This window comes from Suillus bovinus, assembly GCF_016758785.1.
Source record: "Suillus bovinus strain UH-Sbo-P2 chromosome Unknown EDB93scaffold_63, whole genome shotgun sequence".
Lineage (NCBI taxonomy): Eukaryota > Fungi > Basidiomycota > Agaricomycetes > Boletales > Suillaceae > Suillus > Suillus bovinus.
In genome coordinates, this window is record NW_024542119.1 from 138,409 (window position 1) to 158,533 (window position 20,125).

General features: G+C 48.3%; 8 protein-coding genes and 1 non-coding gene across 9 annotated transcripts; 2 read left to right on the top strand and 7 right to left on the bottom strand.

Moving 5' to 3' along the window:
• Positions 1–68: 68 nt before the first annotated feature.
• EDB93DRAFT_1091371 (Phosphoribosylaminoimidazole carboxylase) lies at positions 69–1,867 on the bottom strand (the record flags this gene model as incomplete). Its single annotated transcript, XM_041446350.1, has 3 exons — positions 69–266; positions 320–1,062; positions 1,117–1,867. 3 exons carry the CDS (start codon positions 1,865–1,867, stop codon positions 69–71), a joined length of 1,692 nt encoding a protein of 563 aa, XP_041304272.1.
• A 541-nt stretch (positions 1,868–2,408) lies between these two features.
• Positions 2,409–2,816, top strand: EDB93DRAFT_1091317 (uncharacterized protein; the record flags this gene model as incomplete). The annotated part of the gene is made up of 2 exons (XM_041446344.1): positions 2,409–2,627; positions 2,685–2,816. 2 exons carry the CDS (start codon positions 2,409–2,411, stop codon positions 2,814–2,816), a joined length of 351 nt encoding a protein of 116 aa, XP_041304273.1.
• Positions 2,817–3,003: 187 nt separating this feature from the next.
• Positions 3,004–7,811, bottom strand: EDB93DRAFT_768478 (uncharacterized protein). The gene is made up of 4 exons (XM_041457394.1): positions 7,148–7,811; positions 4,715–7,097; positions 3,398–4,662; positions 3,004–3,344 (listed from the first exon to the last, which is right to left on the bottom strand). Exons 1-4 carry the CDS (start codon positions 7,622–7,624, stop codon positions 3,303–3,305), a joined length of 4,167 nt encoding a protein of 1,388 aa, XP_041304274.1. The 5' UTR covers positions 7,625–7,811; the 3' UTR covers positions 3,004–3,302.
• Positions 7,812–7,888: 77 nt separating this feature from the next.
• EDB93DRAFT_1167686 (cyclin-like protein) lies at positions 7,889–9,690 on the bottom strand. The gene is made up of 5 exons (XM_041450244.1): positions 9,514–9,690; positions 9,350–9,459; positions 9,091–9,300; positions 8,782–9,037; positions 7,889–8,733 (listed from the first exon to the last, which is right to left on the bottom strand). The coding sequence occupies exons 1-5, from the start codon at positions 9,543–9,545 to the stop codon at positions 8,139–8,141; spliced, it is 1,203 nt and encodes a 400-aa protein (XP_041304275.1). The 5' UTR covers positions 9,546–9,690; the 3' UTR covers positions 7,889–8,138.
• A 101-nt stretch (positions 9,691–9,791) lies between these two features.
• On the bottom strand, positions 9,792–10,870 carry EDB93DRAFT_768553 (uncharacterized protein). The gene is made up of 4 exons (XM_041457395.1): positions 10,801–10,870; positions 10,500–10,736; positions 10,318–10,437; positions 9,792–10,266 (listed from the first exon to the last, which is right to left on the bottom strand). Exons 1-4 carry the CDS (start codon positions 10,829–10,831, stop codon positions 10,172–10,174), a joined length of 483 nt encoding a protein of 160 aa, XP_041304276.1. The 5' UTR covers positions 10,832–10,870; the 3' UTR covers positions 9,792–10,171.
• A 705-nt stretch (positions 10,871–11,575) lies between these two features.
• EDB93DRAFT_1330725 (uncharacterized protein) lies at positions 11,576–16,195 on the bottom strand (the record flags this gene model as incomplete). The annotated part of the gene is made up of 10 exons (XM_041455177.1): positions 11,576–13,103; positions 13,159–13,515; positions 13,565–13,981; positions 14,031–14,193; positions 14,250–14,390; positions 14,461–14,568; positions 14,618–14,773; positions 14,833–15,012; positions 15,139–15,183; positions 15,233–16,195. The coding sequence occupies 10 exons, from the start codon at positions 16,193–16,195 to the stop codon at positions 11,851–11,853; spliced, it is 3,783 nt and encodes a 1,260-aa protein (XP_041304277.1). The 3' UTR covers positions 11,576–11,850.
• A 537-nt stretch (positions 16,196–16,732) lies between these two features.
• EDB93DRAFT_t92 lies at positions 16,733–16,814 on the bottom strand. The gene has a single exon. It is a non-coding gene; the product is annotated as a tRNA-Asp (tRNA).
• A 66-nt stretch (positions 16,815–16,880) lies between these two features.
• On the top strand, positions 16,881–18,076 carry EDB93DRAFT_768692 (uncharacterized protein). Its single transcript, XM_041457397.1, has 2 exons — positions 16,881–17,726; positions 17,781–18,076. The coding sequence occupies exons 1-2, from the start codon at positions 16,933–16,935 to the stop codon at positions 17,878–17,880; spliced, it is 894 nt and encodes a 297-aa protein (XP_041304278.1). The 5' UTR covers positions 16,881–16,932; the 3' UTR covers positions 17,881–18,076.
• A 57-nt stretch (positions 18,077–18,133) lies between these two features.
• Positions 18,134–20,093, bottom strand: EDB93DRAFT_768686 (uncharacterized protein). The gene is made up of 4 exons (XM_041457396.1): positions 19,988–20,093; positions 19,857–19,939; positions 18,796–19,784; positions 18,134–18,743 (listed from the first exon to the last, which is right to left on the bottom strand). The coding sequence occupies exons 1-4, from the start codon at positions 20,009–20,011 to the stop codon at positions 18,334–18,336; spliced, it is 1,506 nt and encodes a 501-aa protein (XP_041304279.1). The 5' UTR covers positions 20,012–20,093; the 3' UTR covers positions 18,134–18,333.
• Positions 20,094–20,125: the final 32 nt, after the last annotated feature.

The window sequence follows — 20,125 nt, forward strand, 5'->3', positions numbered from 1 at the left end:
AGTAATTTCCTTCGGTGATAGTGCATGCATATGAACATTTCCCGAACAGGAGTGTAGATCTTCACCCATCATCGCTTCACCTCATACTTTTCCCAACCAACTTCTTCCAGCTTCTCGACCTTTGCGATAACCTCGCCCTCTAATCCTCTTGAATATGTATCAATGTCTGCAAATAGATGAGGTATACCAGCCCCAAGAATCCGCACAGCTAGCAATCCAGCATTCATACCGCCATTAATTGCAACCGTCGCCACAGGTATACCTCGCTGTGGTGACACTCAGACATCAACAAATCACATAAAGACTCAAAGAGCCTCACCGGCATTTGCACGATACTATGCAACGAGTCAACACCATCGAGCGAGCTACCTTTCACAGGAACTCCAATGACAGGAAGCGCAGTCAGGGCAGCAACCATGCCAGGAAGATGTGCTGCACCACCTGCGCCAGCAATGATAGTCCTCAAACCTCTCGAGCTCGCTGACCTTGCGTATTCGACGAGGCGATTTGGTGTGCGATGTGCAGAGACAATGGTGAGTTCATAGGGAATCTTGAACCGATCCAGAATACGAGCAGCCGGCAACATTACCGGAAGGTCGGAATCGGAGCCCATGATCACACCAACGAGCGGGTATTTGTGGGAAAAGCCGCTGCCTTGTGCAGGCGCCTCTGGGGCGTATAGAGCGAGTTCTTCAGTACTTCCTGATGGCAATGCTTTTAACAATGGCCGCAGGCGAGAGCGGACCTCTGAATCTGAGTTGCCCACGATGGTAACGTGTCCCATTTTGCGTCCTTTTCGACACTCTGATTTGCCATATAGATGGACCGCACAGCCATCTGTCTTGATACATTCAGATGCAAAATTCGTGACTTCTGCCATATTGGATGAAGCGCCAATGAGATTCAGCATTGCAGCCGAAGGCACTTTTAGTGACGTTGAACCAAGCGGGAGTGAAAGTATGGCACGTAGATGATTTTCGTACTGGGAGGTTTCGCAAGCCTCTATAGTATAATGTCCAGAATTATGTGGCCGAGGGGCAATTTCATTAATATAGATAAAGCCTGACAAAGTCCGTGAGTTAGGCTGGTTCACATAATCCAGGAGCTATCTTCTACCGTCTTCCATGAGGAACATTTCGACTCCAAAAACACCGGCTCCCTGGAAGGTCTTGACTGCTGCTTCGGCTACGTTCTGTGCGCGAATAGCAACATGTGGATCGCGACTTCGCAAGGGGGCAAAAACCAAGTGACAAATGTTGTCTTTGTGAACAGTCTCCACAGCGGGGTACGAGCGAACCTCCCCTGTTGTGGAGCGCACCACCATGACAGCGATTTCCTTTGCGAATGCAACCCACTTCTCAGCATACAAGGGACGATTCCCGAGGGCAGAGATGGCCTCTTCAGCTTGAGCAATATCCCGAACAACAAAATTACCCCGTCCGTCATATGCCAAAGTGCGACTTTTGAGCATGAATGGCAAACCAAGTGTTTCAGCGGTTTGTTGTATTGATGCTACATTGGATTCGACACGAAGAAACTCTGACACGGGACATTGGTGACTCTGGAGGTGCTGTCTCTGGATGAATTTGTCTTGAATGATCTTCACCGTAGATGGACTGGGATGGATGACAGCTCCGGGGGCTAACTGAATCTCTTCAAGTACGCTCGTATCGACGTGCTCGATCTCGACAGTTAGGATGTCGACCTTGCTAGCCAGTGCCTTGATTTTTTCTGGATCTACGAAAGATCCATCGATATGAGCAAGAGAGGGAGATCGCGGGGAGACAATCTGCTTTGCTGGGCTATTTTCCCCAACGTCAAGGAATACTATATCGACGTTGAGTAGAGCCGCCGAAGCGGCCAGCATTCGCCCGAGCTGACCTCCGCCTGGATCAAGCAAGTCAGAGGAAACGATAAAAAGCTAGAAACATAGCCTGGCAGATATCATGAGCGTTTTCATAGATAAAATTCAACGCTGTGAGCTCACGCGCACCAAGAACCCCGACGACCTTGCTACTCATCTTGATTAAAGTCGATTCGGGGTAAGTAGATGAAGAGTGAAAGATTAAAATCAATGTTATGTAATCAATATCTTTGTGAAGTACGTAGTGCTGACTCGGAAAGCCTTGATCCAAGCTTTATAAGTTTGACAGATGGGTCCACCAGCACCAAAGCCTACTCGCAAAAGGAACAGGAAACGCAAAAGACGCGCCGTATCCTCTGGCTCTTCCTCTTCATCTGATGATTCATCCTCTGATGAATCCACACATTCCTCACCTCAAAAGCGGGCACCTCTCCCAATCAAACTACCTGACTCCGACACGAGTTCATCGTCTGAATCTACATCATCGGATAGCGACTCCGAATCAGGTGATGACGATGCTGGTACATCCATGGTAAAGGAACAAATGCAGACCGACAGTCTTGAAGTTTTCAATGAAAAAGACGCTCCTCGACCAAGGTCACTTTCACCCTCCCTGCACAGTGCAGAAATACCATCTTTTCTACCGCCAAATCTGTCTGCAGGTTACGAGGCGCGTGAAAAAGCCATGAAAGACAAATTCAGGATGTTCTGGATGTCATCCCTTGCGGAAGGATTCAGCGAAGACCTTGAGGAAATACGAAAGGTCAGCATATGTTTATTTCAGACATGAGTCGATCCTCATGAATGTCTCTGTGTGCAGGAGCCAAATTTGGGACCCTCCAAGCTAGCACTGCTTATTGATTCGCTCGCAGCTGGGGCAGATGTTTTTACGTCTTCTGCGTCCGCCAACGGGACAGACATGAATGAAGTAGATGTCGTCATGGGCGCATGATACAAAGTTCGTGATTATCCAACACTCCATTCTCTCCATGTACTCATGACTGTAGAGTCCATTAGTGGTGTAATACCACTGACGCGTGCCTAGATCATTCGGGGCCCTATCGCTGCAAACATAATGAATGATCTTGACATGCTCCGCATGTTAGAGCCTCACGGTAAATCCGGGACATCGTCAATATGCAGGATTTCGTCTGCATTTCGAACAGAGATATCAAATACAGTCAGTTATACATAGGGGATGAGGAAGTTTTGCAGTTCTTAGGGAGTGGGCCACCCAACTTTGTTATGATCTACACGAGTAAGTCGATGCATGTCCCGTTTATATTACCGTCATTCGACTTGTTAGAATGACTCAGGAAACCAAACGCCAACACAGATGGGAGGTCAATACATGCGGCTGCAATGAAAGCGAAACGAATAAATCATAAATATTAAATCGCGAATATATACATCAACAGATAACAATTTGCACCAAGCATTAACGAGCGCTAATGACGTATTGAAGGTATTCATCTAATGTCTATCAAAGTGAATCAGTACGAAATATTCTGTTCGACCAACGACGAATCTTACCTTATCCATTTCATCAAGTTGTTGGAAAGCACCGGCGTATATCTCTTGAATGTCCGGGTGTAGAGTCGTCATATCTATTGGTTTTCCAAACAACGACTCGTCCACTGGGTGTACAGAGGTTTGAGGAACCTTGGGTGCTGAACCAGCAATTTCAATGATCGCCATCATATGTGACAGACCAAAGTCATCTTTTGGAATATACGGTCGCTTGGGGATTTGCGATTTGGGGTTGGTGTTGATACGTGGCGTTTCAGGGGGGCTGATAAGCTGTCCAGTTGGGGTGCCGTACATTGATACTTCTGACATGATAGAAGCGATCGACGATTGACGAAGAGAACGAGACGCATTTGTGCCTTGTTTTGATGATGGGGTGGTGGAACGGGCGCGACTGTGTCGGCCATCTGCTGCAGTAGGTGTCGGTGTCCGAGATACCTCAGGCACCGGTGACGCAACGTGTCTAGTCCCAGTGACACTACTTGCAAGTGGCGTAGGAGTCCTCCCATCAGAAACAGAACGGGGAGTGACGGAATCATCGACGGAATATTCCGAAGGTGCAGAGCCAGCAGAGGGAGGGTCGTCAGACTGACTCGAAGCCGCAACGACGTATTGAGCCTGAAGTCGACCACCTTTAATTTTGTTCAGTACGCGATCAATCTTCTCGTTCATGCCTTCCTTATTGCGCCCGAGGACGCCTTCTAGCAGGTCGTTCTTTTGCGCCGAGTTGCCTTCACAAAACTCTTGCTCGACAATGTCACTGATATCAAACGACTCGCCGTCTTGCACGTATGAATACCGCATTTTGTCTCCAGAGTCATATCTGGAGCTGCGAATCATGGCGTTTCCAGGCAGAAGAACATCTACACCGCGAAGGGAGTTCATCTGGGCCGAAAGAATGGCCTTCTGGCTCGCTCGCGATGCGGCGCGCTGTGCTGCAATGATCTCTTGTCTTGACAGCTGCCTCGGTTTGACTTCCTCGGTACCCGAAGTCTGATTGTCAGAGCTAAGACTAGAGCCAGAAACCGAATCGCGGAAATGTTGAAGAGCGATTTCATCAAGGGGTGCGGACATGCGGTGACGGGACGATGATGTTCGATAGGAGATTGCTCGGCGGAGAATGAAGACAGGATCATCGACATTAACGTCGTCTATGCTTCCAAGCAGTTGAGCAGAATCAATAGATCTACGCTTGCCTTCCTGAACTCGGCGGAAACTGGGAGGACGAGGGTATGCATCGGTAACTTTACTTGAAGGCGATAGCTCTCGTTCTAGACCAACAAAGTTAGTACTCAAATCCATCTATGCTAAATGTATCCTTACCTTGCCCTCCAATGTCAACCGTGAGACCATATCGGACTTTGCTGATACTTCGCCTCTTTGTCATCTTATCTTCAACTTCGTCACCACCATCAACGACACCTTCCAAGATGCCGAAGCGCTCAAGACCCAGCTCAATCACTTCAGCAACAGTGACATTCTTTGGGAAGGTGAAAACTTTCCGACGCTGGCCCTGTGACACACCGGAAGAAATTGATGATGTAGAATGGGTTCTATCACGTAGTGTGTTCTTGAATACGATGGCTTCTGTGACTGGGTCGAAGACCATATCATCGGGCAGGTCCTCGGGGTGGATAACAAGCTGCAACGCGAAGCGGTACGAGGGAGAACTGAAACGATCAGGAGTGACGTTGACATTGCTCGCCGAGGTGTTGAGACCTTCGGCTACATCGTGAGACGTATCAGCTTGCACTGTCTCATCGCCTTCTTCTGTCGTGGCGCTGTCATCTGTATCGTCACGACGTCTGTTGAGGTAGAATTTGACAACGGAGTCATCGCTGAAGTCGTTCATGGATAACTTCTTTATGGCGGGATGCATGGAGAGGTTACTTGATACGGAGCTGATACTGCCCACACTGCTGCGCTTGACTTTTGGTAATTCCATAGCGGCCTCTACAAGCGACTCAAAGACTCCAAGAGGCTTTTCTTCCGGGAGCAGATCCGCAGATGAACCCTCAACCTGTTTAATAGTGAGGTAGTAGTCTGCTCCGTCCTCGCCAGCGGGGAGACGGAAGCGTTGAATAGCTTGACGAATGAGGTCGGCTGAAGTAGTAGATGCGTTGAGAAGAACAGTCTTGAAAGTCGCCTCGGTCTGCAAGTGTTGGCCTGCAAAGACACGGATGACACTGAGCTCAGGTACACCAACACCTTGTCCGTCAGCAGTGGGCGAAAGAACGAGGGAGCCGGGTCGTGGTCTAGAGGAGGGCAAGCCCAGCCCAAGCCCAGCGGCAGAGGCGGTAGAGGTATTATACGAACTCGAGCTTGACAACACAGCGGAAGCCGATTGTAATCCGTATGAAGGCGCTTCCGGTGGCGATGACGGCGAACGATTAAGATACTGCTGATACAGTGCCTGTTGTTGCTGGTCGCGTTGGCGCAGCTGTGACGCATGCTGCGATACCTGAGCCTGTACTTGTTGTGGCGGTGTCTGAGGCGTCTGCTGTGACTGAAGTCTCGTTGGCGTTCTCGAGTCGTTTGGCGTGCGAAGAACTTGCTGTTGTTGTTGCATGGCTGATGCAGTGACAGGAGACATCGGAGGTTCAGGTGTGGGCCCGTGAAGGTTGCTGGAGGACCGCCCTGACTCTTGAGACCCGCGAGTTTCATTGGAAGCGGTCTCAATGGAATTCTTATCCTTCCCTTTATCCTTCTTGCGGCCAAAGAGTCCGAATACGCCTCCTTTCTTTTTCTCCTTTTTCTCCTTTGCTTCATCATCTGTCGCGTCGCGTTGCTCTTTGCGAAGCTTACCAGGCGCCTGCACAGGCTTCTGAACTGGGGTATTCGAGACGGGCTGTAGAGACTTGTCTTTATTCTTGAGCTTCTTTTTCGAGGCCTCTTCGAGAACTTCAATTTCCTCGCGAGTGCGTTGCCGCTCGATCTCCTGCTTCTGCATGATTGCGCTCGGAAGAAGGGGGCCGCTCGGTGCTGGAGCTTGTTTGACTGGCTCATCACGAGCAATTGAAGGCGTCACGGAGAGTTTTCTTGTTTCAGTTACCTCTGCGGGATCAATGCTCTTACTAGATGAGGACGGTGAAGACGAACGGACATCGGCAGTGATACGATCGTGTGAAGTTTGATGGCGTAAAGCTTGTTGAGCAAGTGCCTGTTGCTCCTCCTGCTGCCTCTGTTCGGTAATTATTATCTCTGGCTGCTGTTGCGCTTGGATTTGCGTCTGTTGTCTTTCGGGTGTGCCACTAGGTCGCAGAGCATCAGGCGCTACAAGCATCTGTTGCTCCATCTTCTTCTGCGCGTTTTGTGCTTGCATGTCTTCTGCAACGCTATCATCCCAGCTCATTCCGTCATCCGGCTCCATCTGCATGCCCATAGGATCCTGTTGCTCATCGCGGCCCACCTGACCTTGGCGCTGTCGAACAAGCATATCTTCTGCGAGGTCTGGGTCTTCTTCCTCATATGCACCGTCATCCCATTCTATGTCCTCTTCTTCTTCGTCTTCCTCATGCCAGACAGCAGGCGGATATCGATGCACAGACCGTGCAGTTGTGAATGTGACACCTCTGCCTTGCCCAGCAGCTGTGGGTGGGAAACCATGGGTAGGAGAAGGGGAGTGGTGCGAACCAGCGCGAGAGGAAAGATTATTCCGCACACGTTCGACGTCTTCTTGAAGTTCTTGTGGAGTCGCGTGTGCAAGCTGAGAAAGAAAGTCACGAGTTTGAAATTGTTGGATGGTGCGGGACTCACGTCTACATTCCTGTGCTTGTTCAACCTGGCCAGACGTTCAAAGGGCGTCTCAATATTCTCTGCGGGAATATATCCGACGTCCTGTGTCTTGAGCACACGGACAAGCCACCAATAACTATTACTATCGTCCATAAGAAACAGGCTATCGCCTTTTACGACGCTGGCTTGACCTTCGACGGTTGCAGCGAAGCTATGCAGCGAGTAGACCAAATCAAAGTCGATAGATTCATTTGGAATAGAAAGTGAGGACGAACGGTCGTCGTCTTCGTCCATATATTCTATTTCGCGCTCTTCACCATCAGAGTCATCTTCTAGAACAGAGTGCTCTTCATCAGAAGCGCCTGCGTAGGTATTGGTTGCATCAGCATGAGCATGCATATGTGCAGATGCCGTAGGGTCGTCGGCCATAATTTGGTCACGAAGGTCGAAAGTATCCTGGCGCTTCGGTGAACGTCGTTGGTGGTCTTGTGTTTGCATACTGTACGTGATTATTTAACGAAATATTGGCCCGATGAGGATTCTATAAGAGTACAATCCAGGAAAGCTGTCAAAACATAAGAAACGAAAGACGGTCTATGCGCAGGTGGAAACAAGTTTTGCAGGTGACGAATGCCAATGGTTGTTCGGCGTGTATTCAGCGTTGTCCTGGTGAACGTTGATGGCGTTGAACTGTTTTAGTGGCTGTGCAAGTTTTTCTATTCTTAGCTCTTCACTGCATTGACTCTCGTAAGTGGGCTTGGTGAGAAATACAGATGTTCAGTTATTGACGCCCTCCGGCTGTTCACTGATGAAAGGGTGAAACTTTGTGATTTGAGGTTGCAACGAGGCGAACTTTTAAGGTGAACCTCCAATTTTAATATTGTTCAAGTTGACTTGAACAGATTATCATAGATCTTGTTCGGTTACTTGAAAGGGCTTCGTCCTAGCTAATCACATGAGATACAAAACGTACATACACACATAGGGATGTAAATGAAGATGATACGGTTGATCACCCAGCAGCCTGAGTCCGCTCTAGCATCTTATTTACCACAACAGGCCTCCCAGAAGACGCGTGCGCCATATCCGACAACCTGTTCTCCCTCATCTTCGTCAAGACCTGCAGCAAGAATGTCGGCGTAGCGCCATGTGGCCTCTGCGCGTCGTCCAGGCTCTCCACAGGCGTAGACATCCCGCTATGGTTCACTGCCGGTTGTGCCTGCGCCGACGCATGTCCGTAGAATGCACCCCTTGCAGAATCAACGAGATCGGAATCTTCAATGTACCGCTCCCAGAGTGTGTACAGTGAAATAATTTCTTGTGCAATAGTTGCGACCAATGGCATTGAAATGTTAAGTTCAGCAAAGAAAGCAACAAAGTCCTGTGAGGGTTTCTTTGTGTGACCCATTGATGTACTAGAATTTTGCCGCGACGATCTTCTCGGGGAGCTATGGACCGGTGTTGTTTCAACTGAATGAGACTGCTGTTGCAGGAGCTCTCTAGTTGGACCGTGTAAAACAACAGTAAGGTAGAGCGCCGTAATGGCGAGTAGATGGGGAGGATAAAGCAGGCACAGATCTGAGCGATATGTGTCGTTGACAATGGACCTACAATCAAAATCAGCTATGAGACACTTCTCCTACAAATCCGCTCACCAAGCTAGCTGGAATGCATCATCTGACAACTCGAGTTGCCCATCTCCACTTCCCCAATACCGTGGCCCGTCGTCCATCCCCACTTCACCAGCTTCTGTTTGCAGGTCGGTCGAACTCTCCTTCTTGCATATGGACAGCAACGTGCGATACGGATGAAAAACGGTGAGATCACATTCGAGGTCCGCAACGAGATAGAACTCCATCTCGGCGAGTTTGGAATTATCTGAAGGAAAATATTTTACGCCGTAAGGCTGCTCTGTGCAACTTGACATCAGCATTCAAACAAATTGACTTGGAGGTAAAACACACGGCTGAAGAAAAGGCGGGCCTCTGCTACCATGTTTTTGATATGCACGGGCGACTCTTCCGCTTTCCCAGCTACGTAACAGCATGCTGCGATGACAATAAATGGGTCGGTTTCGCAGTACGAGTTTTTGATATAAAATCTCCGAAAAAATACGATGGCTGTTGCAATGACTCGCTGCCTGAAGTTGAGCTTTTTTCCTAGTTTCGTTATAACTAGAAGGGTTGAACGTCGCTCCGCGTCGGCAGGTGTATTGGGACTCACCATTGGCAAAGAAAATTGCAAAGAAATCGAGGTACTCTGGATCATCCACGTATTGTAGGTCATCTGAACGAGACTCCTTCAGGGTAGCCCGATCCACGATCCATCGTTTGCTATGACACCCACCATAAGCCTCTTATGCCTCTTATGACTTTGATCCTCCTCACTAGTGCGAACTGGCCCAGAAATCAGTGGCCATATGGAATCGACAGAGTACGCTTCAATGAAGATTGAACAAAGAATACAGGACTGCCACTTTGCAAGTCGTGAGACTCTGCCAGAGTATCGTTACAGAGAATCCGAGATTGCTATACCTTGAACTTGAAGAAACAACTTTCTTCAAGTTCAAACTCAGGCTAAGTATCTCGTCGCTTACGTTGATACTTGGTGAGACCGGTATCACGTGCCTCGAATTTGTCCACAGTGCATTGGATATACTAGTACTGGATCTTTCCCGAACACGACGTCTCTCTATGGTCACTGTATCACCCTTAATGGTAATGGCAAGCCTCCTCAAAAATCTCGCCCGCACGAATGATACCATGCAGCCCGGCGTGCCATCGCTGTCACTTTGGCATGGTGTGCTGCAGCTGCAGTTCGAAAATCTGGCCGCGCACAGCACATCCCAGATGCATCCATAATGACTCCGTTTGCCCGTACGACGAAGTCGATGACGTTGGTCGCGATGATGACCAAATTGGAGAATAAAATAAGAATTGAGTGCATAGACAGGCTGTTCGCAAGCATATACAGGAGCATAAAGCACATATTGATCACAAATCACGGACGACCAAACATCCACGGAACCTCTCAAAAGCTCTACAGTCATATCATGGCGAAGTGCTGAAGGATCGCGAACCAGCTGCCCGCTGGCACAGCAGGGCCAAATAAGCACCCTTGCAACCACGCAGCAATTCCACCTAAAAATATCATAAATATTGATGTTTTGCAACTATACAAAAACATTGTACCTTTCACTGGTCCCAAAGATCCGAAGCCGAATATGCAGAGAATCTCTTTTCCGAATAGCATGCCGATCACAATGGTGAAGAGGGCACACGCGAGGTATGGATGCTGCTCGATAAGGTCTCCTGTATCATTGTTTGATATTAGGCTGTCAACATCCCGAGACGGTCATTTATTCGTGACACACCGATGGTCACAACAACATGCTTAACCCCCGACTTGAAAGGACCTGTGAGACCTTGGAGTTCTTTGCTGCTCACTCCAAGCTTGCCGACAATTTGCAGAAGATACTCCTCAACACAATCAAGAATTGTGTCCATCGTGGCCATGCGCTTCTCATGACCGGGAGCTTCATGAGGTGGCGGAAACTGTTTTTTGAGCTTTTCAAATAGATCACTGAAAGTGGTTTTCAGGTATTTCAATACTGATACCCATCCGTGTCCTAGGTTAAAGTGCAACGTTCGTCATAAGATAAGAGTGCAACTAACCTGACTCGATGTTGGGCCACCGTGGATGCATTGCGATATGGTGCTAGGATAGACGACTGTTGGCTCACATTGCAAGGTACTAGACATATATATATGTATGTAAGGACCTACTTATTCAATTCACCAGGTCACTTAGGGAACATGTTGATAAAGGATCTGATCCATGAGGCGGCGACTTTCACGCGAGGCTATATGCAGTAAACGATATACCGCAACGGGCGCGTTACGGTCAGCACGGTCCACGATGCTCTACTTCCAAGGCTTCTAATTCTCAGAATCTCAGGCAATGTAATCGATTCTATTGGCCTCCGAACACTGTGCAACCGCACGGACACCGTGCATACCCGTTGCGCTTTACGGTCGTGGATACCTTGACTTGTCCGAGGGTCAAAATTTTATTACTCATAAAGAACCTCCCGAGCTGTCACCATGTGAACTTCGACCGCAGGTTCATCGAGTAGCAATGTCGATCCAGAGTGATGATCGACGGCACCAGCTGTGCTGATTTGCAAGTTGTGCAGAATACTCTCATGCACCACTCAAAGAAAGCTGATCAGTCCAATCATACTCGTCAAAATTGTCTTCGATAGCATCATCTCTGAAGTCTGTCAGCCAGGCAGTCAAGAAGAGTGTGGATGCGCTTACCCGTGCTTTGAAAAGAGTGAAGACTGTCTTGCTCTCAGGGCGGTGATGAAGGAAGAAGAGGAAGCACGGCATTAGTTCTACTTGCGTATACAAAGTGCGGCCGGTGCGGTGTGGCTTTAGCGACCCGCGGATCCGATTCACCTGTGCCCAACACTATAGATATGGGGCTGGTCACCAGTCTATGTAAGTTTCCTTCGTCAGATCAAAACGGCAGTGTGACATAGTGCGACACGATGACTTCTACGCGGGTGAGAAAAGTGATCAACCTTCTAAAAGTTTACAAATGAGATTTCTTGGATACAAGTATGAAAGGCTGCGCATGGCGCATACCGATAGCTGTCGGCTCGAGAATGGAAAGTTCTTAGAGATCTACGTCTACAATATGCATACTGACACAGCTGGCAGCTACAATATCTCGAGTATCTTAATATCCTGAGCAAAGACCACGTCGTTGACTTGTGCAATGATGGCATGATCCGATGCTATTCTCTTGTATTCTCCGCCACGCTGCTGGGCTAGCAAAAATGCACTGAATGGTTGTCCAAGGCGAACGATCAATCGCAATGCTCGCTCGCTCGATTCCAAATCAACCGACTCCGAGTCCTCTGATTCAAGGGAGCCGTCAGGCAAATCCTGTAACGGAGACCCAGGCGCGGACCAATAAGATTCCTCGCTCTGCGTGTCGTCTGCAATGTCAGGCAGCCCTGTCAAACTAGACAGCTCCGAAAACTCAAGCAGCTCGAGGAGATCACGATCCCACGGACGGACGAGCAAGAACGTCTGCCGCGTGGCAAATGTCCAAGAGGAGGGCATCAATTTGTCCTCTGTAGTGATTAACAGGTCATGGAGGCCGTCTGCATTGACTTCATACGCGGTATATGAATTCTGGTCTTGAGTATGACTCCGTCTCACTGCTGTGACACGAAATGTTATGCAAGGCAGATGCAGTCTGCAGTTCGCGAAACGAGGAGCGCTCATCTGGTCCAGAAAGGTATAAAGCTTCGAAGCTGATTCCATGGCTTCAGTGTTTCGCAGTAAGGAGACCGAAGTCTGAATCTCATCTTCAGGCAGAGATGGCAGCGTGTACGGCGGAGCTGTGTATGAAGTGATGTTGGCTGGTAGACAGCTATTGAACTCGGATGATTCCCCGATCCAGTCCAGGGCACTGATGTCGCCCGACTGAGCTACAACCTCCTGCAAGAGCCTCCCGAGCGCCCTTTGCCTCCTCTCGCCATAAATGACAGGTAGGTTGATGCCGAATATACCAAACAATGAGTATGCAATGTCTTCCTGCCACGTGGTGACTCGCGCTGACACCCATTGGAGTTTCTCCCTGGCGTGTCTCATCCCCGGACGGAAGGCGACAAGGGTTCGTGCATCTATGCCTGTGGCATTTCCCATTTCTTGCATTATTGCAACAGAATTCTTGTGATTGGAAGAGCGATCATCCAGATATGGAGTCCAGTCCTTCTGATAAAAGAGGACAATATTAGGAGCCAGGAACTCTTGGACTGTCCATCCGCGGGTATTCCAGGCGCTCCCTGCCATCGACGAAGGCGGAACATCCGACAGGTAGACGATGGTAAGTGCTGAATGGCGATACCAAATAAACATGGAGTTGACTGATAGTTGCACTTCGACGTTGTTAGTTTGGTCGACTGCAACACGTGTCAACCCATGCCCAACGATACCCCATATCACGAGCAGTTTTACAAAAGGACTGCAGCTTCGTCATGCCGCCAAGGGGATTCAAGTCGTAAACGACCTTGTCCCTGATGTCGTGTAGTAGTGGCTCTGCTCCTTCCCACCTATGAGATAACATGACCCAACGGAAGTGCTCCACCACCTCATTGACTCGTTCCATTTGAATGCCTCCATGATTCATTGTGAATGACAGTAACTCTTTGTACTCCATGCTTGATGTGAAGGTGTTGATCTGCGCCTGTCGATCACATAAGCGCCCAGTGAAGGTGTTGAGTAGACGATACGGGGCGTTGTCGAGTTGAGCATGAATTATTTGTTGGACAGCAGCTTCTGCTTCGGATAGAGATATATACTTTCGGTGCAGCACTGCAAAGGGAGGGTCAAGTATCTTCACTCGTGTGTGATTGACACTTACCTGGTACTTGTTCGTCAGGAGCGTTGTCCAACTTGGACAGCATGACCTGGAAAGCCTCAATTGCTTCGTCATAGCGTCGTGCGCCATGAAGCGCTGCATGCTTCAACTGGTATCCAACATAAGAGAGAGGATTGAGTGCGATAACCTGAAACCCAGCAATATGAGCACGAGGTAGGGCTACTTGATCCAACCACACCATTTGTGCATCCAGCAGCGCATCGTCCCACAGCATTCTTTCCGACCTCGCCTTACTGCGGTTTGCAAAGATGGTATCGGTTGCAACATCCAAGTCAATTGCCGCAGAGTATAGCTCGATAGCTCTGTTGTAGTCACCCGCAGCGAAGGCGTCATCTCCCTTTGTAGCAACATCAGTCACTCCGTTGGCAACATATAGCGCGCTGCAATCTCGCTTGAAAGCTGAGTAAAATGAGAATGAGCATTGTTCGTTGACATCATAATGACTTACCAGTGGACCAATCAAGACAGCTTGCCTTCGTAGCTTCATCGCTCTCATCCATCATGCACCGGTACGATTTGAGGGCTTCCGCATGTCTACCTGCTCGAAGGAGTACACGGCACAAATTCTGATATGCAGTTCGCCACAAAGACAGGAGGTCCCAGCCGAATAGCTGGACATAGAACGGTAAGGCGTAAAAAAAGTTCAGCTGCATGACAATCAACGTACGACCACGAAGACATCATATTTGAAATGAATGTCCGGCGTAGACGAGACAGGGATGGCATTGATAGCAGCAGTGAACTGATCAACAGCTTCGTTATAACGCACCCCATTTAACTTGATCCCCATCTGGACACGTAAATAAGCCTGATGTGCGAAGTTCATAAAATCAGTATCAATGCATGAATGAAGACTTAATTGCGTCAGTAGCACTCACTTCCACGACACGACAGGCAAGAGTATCGGCACTGGGGCACGTGGTAGCTAACTCTTGGACGCGAAGAATGGCTTCATCATGATGATTTGCATTAAAAAAGACGATGGCCTGATAGCCCACCATCAAATGAGGAATATGTGAGACACATTCGATATACCTTAATCAAAAGCAGAAGATGAGTGGCATCCGAATCTGCATCCACGAACATAAACGCAAGGTCAAACGCCCTCATCGCGCCATATAACTGCCCTTTACCACAGAGGGCGATGCCCTTGGAGATACAGCCCATCAAGGATGGCTGAATGCTCATACTCTATATCATCATGTAGCTTAGCCCGTTATATAGAGGTCACCACAAGAACGACATCTCACTTTTAGTGCATCATCGAGTGCGCAGTCCCAGTCAGATTTTCTCGCCATAACAAACGATCGATTCGCGTAAGAGTTGTAGTCGTTGCTATTAGTGTTGATATCTTGGGTAAGCAGCCTGCAAGCAGTAGGTAAGTCACCGCTTGTGCATGCATCACGGGCTGTCGTGTCGATAGTGAGGATCTGCATCCGGTCAGATTGTGTGGTAAGAATTACAGCTAAAAACAAGCCTCGCAATCAGACTGTCGAGCCTTGGCATCAAGATTGAGGATCAACAGGCAAGGAGACTACCAAAAATTTGGAACTTACGTGATTCGTTACTTGTTCCTTGACAGTGTCTTTCCGTAGCGCATCCTTGTATAAAATGAGATGAAGAAAGGACAGAAAATGAACAGAATCTCACATCAGTTTCCTGGTCCTCAAGAATGTCCTCAAGTAAAGGTACTGTCCACTTTGAAATAATTGCATCTTTCCCTCCACTCAGGATGCACTTGCCATCCGTGGAGAAGGTGACACAATAAGCCTCATCGATGTGCTTTAATATGGCGATGGTTCGTCGATCCGAAAGCCGCCAAAGGCGAACCTGGCAGTCTTTAGATGCAGACGCGAGAAGGGTGCCAGCAGGGTTCAAGGCAATCATGAAGACAAAGTTAGTGTGGCCTTTGCAAGGTTCACCAACCTGCTGCCAGGTCGATGAATCCCATATCCGTAAAGTAGGATCACTAGTAGAACCAGCCGAGACAAGCTGTTTGCCATCGGGCGTCCATAGGAGTGTAGTATTCCATGCTCCGTTGAACGCAGAATGACCCTGGAACTTTGCGATGCGTTCTCTCTTGAATGGGTTCCATATTTGGATATCATTCTTGGTTGCGATAGCAAGATATTCACCAGACGGCGAATACCGAACACAGCGGATTTCAGCGCCACAACTGATTGGTTCCCCTTGCAGTTGCCATGTTCTTGGGTTCCAGAGCTCCACTGTGGTGTCCCATGAGCCGCTCGCTAGTGATGTGCTGTCTGGGGAAAAATCAAGCGACCCTATCTGTTTGGAGTGGACTTTGATGGGCTGGGTGAGAGATTCGCCGTCTTTGTTCCAAGCTATGATTCTTCCACCATCATCACCACTTACGATCCATTCCCCGTCTTTTGATACTGCAAGTTCTCGTATGCCAAAGGTATGCCCTTCCATTATCTTCAACACAACACCGTCTTCTAAGTTCCATAGACGAAGCTTCTTGTCGTACGATGCCGTCACCATACGGCCTCTACCATCGAGGATGGCCGCGACTGCGAAGAGACTGTCTCTATGGCCTTGAAATGTTTGACTGGGGGTGGTGATTCGAATGACGGAGTGTTGTTCTGTCATTCTGCTTGAGGTGGATGGTTTTGAGCACAACTTGCTGGAGAGCTTGTGGTTGTCTTGATCTAAGTTTAAGAAGCGCGTGTATCGGCCTTTTTGTGCTTCTTCACAGCCTTAACATGCTTCGTGTATCATTAGACGCCCAGGACATGAGGCCTGAAATTTTGAACCCTATAATGGTCCGAATTGTGCTACTTATCAGTACCCAGATCAGGTCACAGGTATGTCTAAACTCACAGGTTGTAGACCAAGACACGCAAGAGCAACAATTTAAGCTGTAAAGTCGGGAAGGGTTCAAATTTCACTTACTTACTGTAAATGACCTCATGTCTGCGACACACCGATCGGAGTGCCAATGCCAATAAAATTACATCCAAACGGGACCAAAATTTGGACGGTAGGACATGAAATCAGTACCTTATTGTCACCGATACTCTGCGTCAATCCTCTTCAACAACTTATGCAGATTATCGCACCTGTGGTGTCGTTCCTTCAAGCAAAGTGTAGTATCATCAAGTTGTACTCTCTTAAGTAAAAAAATATCTCTCTGACGGAGAATCGAACTCCGCTCTCCCGCGGGCTGCTTTCTGACAGGCGGGTGTACTGACCGATATACTATCAGAGATGAAAAGCTGGGGACACTTGTGTACATAAATAACTCAACGTATTTGTGCTTGTTTATCAGTACCTTCAATTTCTAGCAAAGACAAACAACTCGTCCCTTTACCGCAGTCATTCAGAACATGAATATTCCTCTCGATGCTGCATATGCGACGGGTCTTTGTTATTTTCTAGCCCCAGAGGGCTGGCAGCTAATATTAACAACCGTGATCATACTTCTGTTTCTGTTCTCTAGCCGTAACACTGTACAGCCTTTCCTGGCTCCTCCAAGTGTTTTCCCCAGATATGTAGCGCTAACACTTGAGAAGGCCATCGAGCTGTCGATTTTGGAGGATATTGCATGGCTGATCAGCTGTTTAGTTGTCCTGTATTCAACCTACTCATTTTGGGAGAAACTCCTCATGGTCATCCCCGTCCTCGCCTTTTCTGGGTACATCATCTCGCGATGGGCAAGCCCTCGGTACTTACAGAGCGGGATGAACGTGCCGGGACGAAGCGTATTTATCACAGTTGGTGACAACCCCCCAGATTTGTTACCTTTGGACCACCCATTATCTAGTCTCGTCGTGAATACCAAAACCGAGCTCGCAAAAGCCCATTCCCTCCTTCGCAGTTTTGCTGCTGCCTCTGTGGCTCTACGTGGGCCTCTCGATCTTACTTGGGCTGTCCAAAAATACTCCCACCTCATCGGCAATCGACAGTCACAAATCATTCGGTTTGTGTCTCCTTGGCGATTCAATCCAGATAGTCCAATCTTTCCTCCTCCTCTTGGTCCGCGCTATGCGATGCTTCAGAATGAAGCCAACCTCCTGGACATCCCGTGGCTATCGTTCGTTCCTAGTGCAATATGGATTGATAGACGATTGGCAAGCATGTGGGAAGATGAAAGACAAAGCGAAACCCCAGGATATAATGAGTATGCCATTCTTTTTGATCTTGGCTGTGCAATACACTTAATGGTGATTCTAAGTCAATATGATCTCTTTCTCAAAGCCACCATTTGTCATGAGATGTTGAAGGCAATCCTCTTGGACGTCGAGAAGACCGGACACCTTCCAGATGATGATTAAGCTTGTACTACTATCATGGAGGAATGTGGATCGTTCCCATTGATTATCCCATCATCTAGCAATCAATTGTAAATATGTGGAGCCCGGTAAGATACTGAACTCTGTATACTTCTATATCTTTCCCTTGCTTTTCGGACATCGTCTTCCGACGGTGGTTGTTCTACTGGGAGCTCTGCTATGATATCTTTCAGCGCTAAAATCATGTCATCGTACGTGACAGGATTTTCCGGGAAAGTGGCGGACTTGCTACCATCGCGTTTGATTTTCAAGGAGCCCGGTGGCAATAGTTTTGAAGCGAGATGTGCAAGACCTTTCACGATAGGTGGATGGTTGAAGTAATCTGAGAAGCACGCACTGCAGGTGGAAGTCCAGTCCTTCACCTGGAATCTCTCATGAGATATGTCTTGCCGATACAAAGGCAGGCGATCTTCCCGCAGCCACATGGGTACGCAGCTAGGTAGTACCGTGCGTTTTTGGCTGTAAGGTCCGAGAAAATTGATGCAAATGAAAAGCATGACCCAGAGGAATGATTCCAGATCGTGTCTTCGTTGTGGCAAACAAGTCTTGTGCCACAATATTTCTGTTGCCAAGTATTCCTACAAAACCTCTAGTCGCTGAAATAATGTTGATCCTCAGTTGGAGTCTTACCGAGAATCTGTAAACGCCGATCATCTGGCTTCCAGGATCCATGTGTCTTGCGAATCTCCACCCACAGAGCATCGCTTCCCGTATGGGAGGTGTTCCGTCCGAATTCCAAAACGGTATGACATTCTCATCGCTGGGATCGTTCACGTTCAGACAGATGGAGCGCGGATTGATGTTATTATGAAGTAGCTTGTGCGAGAGAAACGCGTTACGGTGGGCTATTATGCACATTGAACGTCGCGTCGTACTGTACAACACGTCTTTACTCACTGTCTATGCACGATATCATCGCCAAGAAAAGCTCCTTGCGGGATGAAAAGTAGGTGACGCTGACGAGATGCTCTACGGTTTGGACGATGCTCTCCACTATCAGATGCTGTGGACCAAAAAGTCTCTTCTCGTGGGTGATCATGCAGTCAACTGCCATAGATCGATATGCCCCTATTTTTGGAACCCCATTGAGATTTTTCAGTTCATCCAAAAACTGTGCGTGGTCCTGAGGAGCGGCACCGCAATCTACGATAAACTTCCATCCGAAGGGGCAATTACAAGGAAACAACGATCCGTCGAAGGACCCGAAGACCAGTGGTCTTGTTAGTCTGACGCGCATGTGATGATCTGCACTCTGCCGCAAATGGGTAGCTTTTTGATAATAGGTCATCTTGATTGATCGGGAGGATGCACTGTCGGGTGGAACTGGAGCCGACTCGACGCTGGGACAACAACCTAGATCATAGCTATCACACGTAGCCAAAGTGTCGATGCAGCCAAGGACTGCCCATGGATAATGATGGATGTGAAATGGAGTGGACATAAAACCACGTCGATCATATTTGATCAGGTGCATAATGTTTGATTTTTGGATCGATAAACCAAACAGAAAAGAGCGATCATATCGAGAGAGAGACTCGGAGGTGCTGAGGTTGAACTGAAGAGGCTGGAAGCCACTTTGATGATGTGGGGCGTCTTGATCAGATACAAGCTCTGCGATTGCGTGTACCTCATCCATGGCCGATACACCCTGAGAGTCATGATTCACGAGAAGTAATACCTGATGCTCGGAAATTTTGAGTGGTGATTCAGAGGGATGCATGACCCAAATTCGGCGCTTTGGGAGCTTCGTCTCGGAAGTTGGCATTGTGGAAAGTGCTGTATATGAACGTTCTGTCAAGCAGTTCAGGAATAGTAGAGCATCGGAATAGTGGCTGCGATCCGTCCATCGACGCTGATCTCTGTCGTAAAGGCCGTCTTCACATATCCTTTCGAACATCACATCAATAGTGGGCTGACTGATCGCATTGGATCTGTTCAGAAACTTGGTGCAGACGTGCCGTGTAAGGATGCCATCTGTTTCATTGGATGGCTCGAGGTAAACATGGTAGCTGTTCCCATTTGCCGCTGAGCACTGTACAGACTAGTTTTATGTTGAGTTCTCGCTAAAAATGACATTTCCTGATCTTACATGGAATTGACATTTCGCGTCCATGATGAAAGGCAGAATGGCAGCGACAGCCTGTCTAGCCTAGCGCTCTAATCGTTACGATAGATGGATGAACGAGAAATTTGGCACTCACATAATTGACTAAGTACTCAGGAGCCT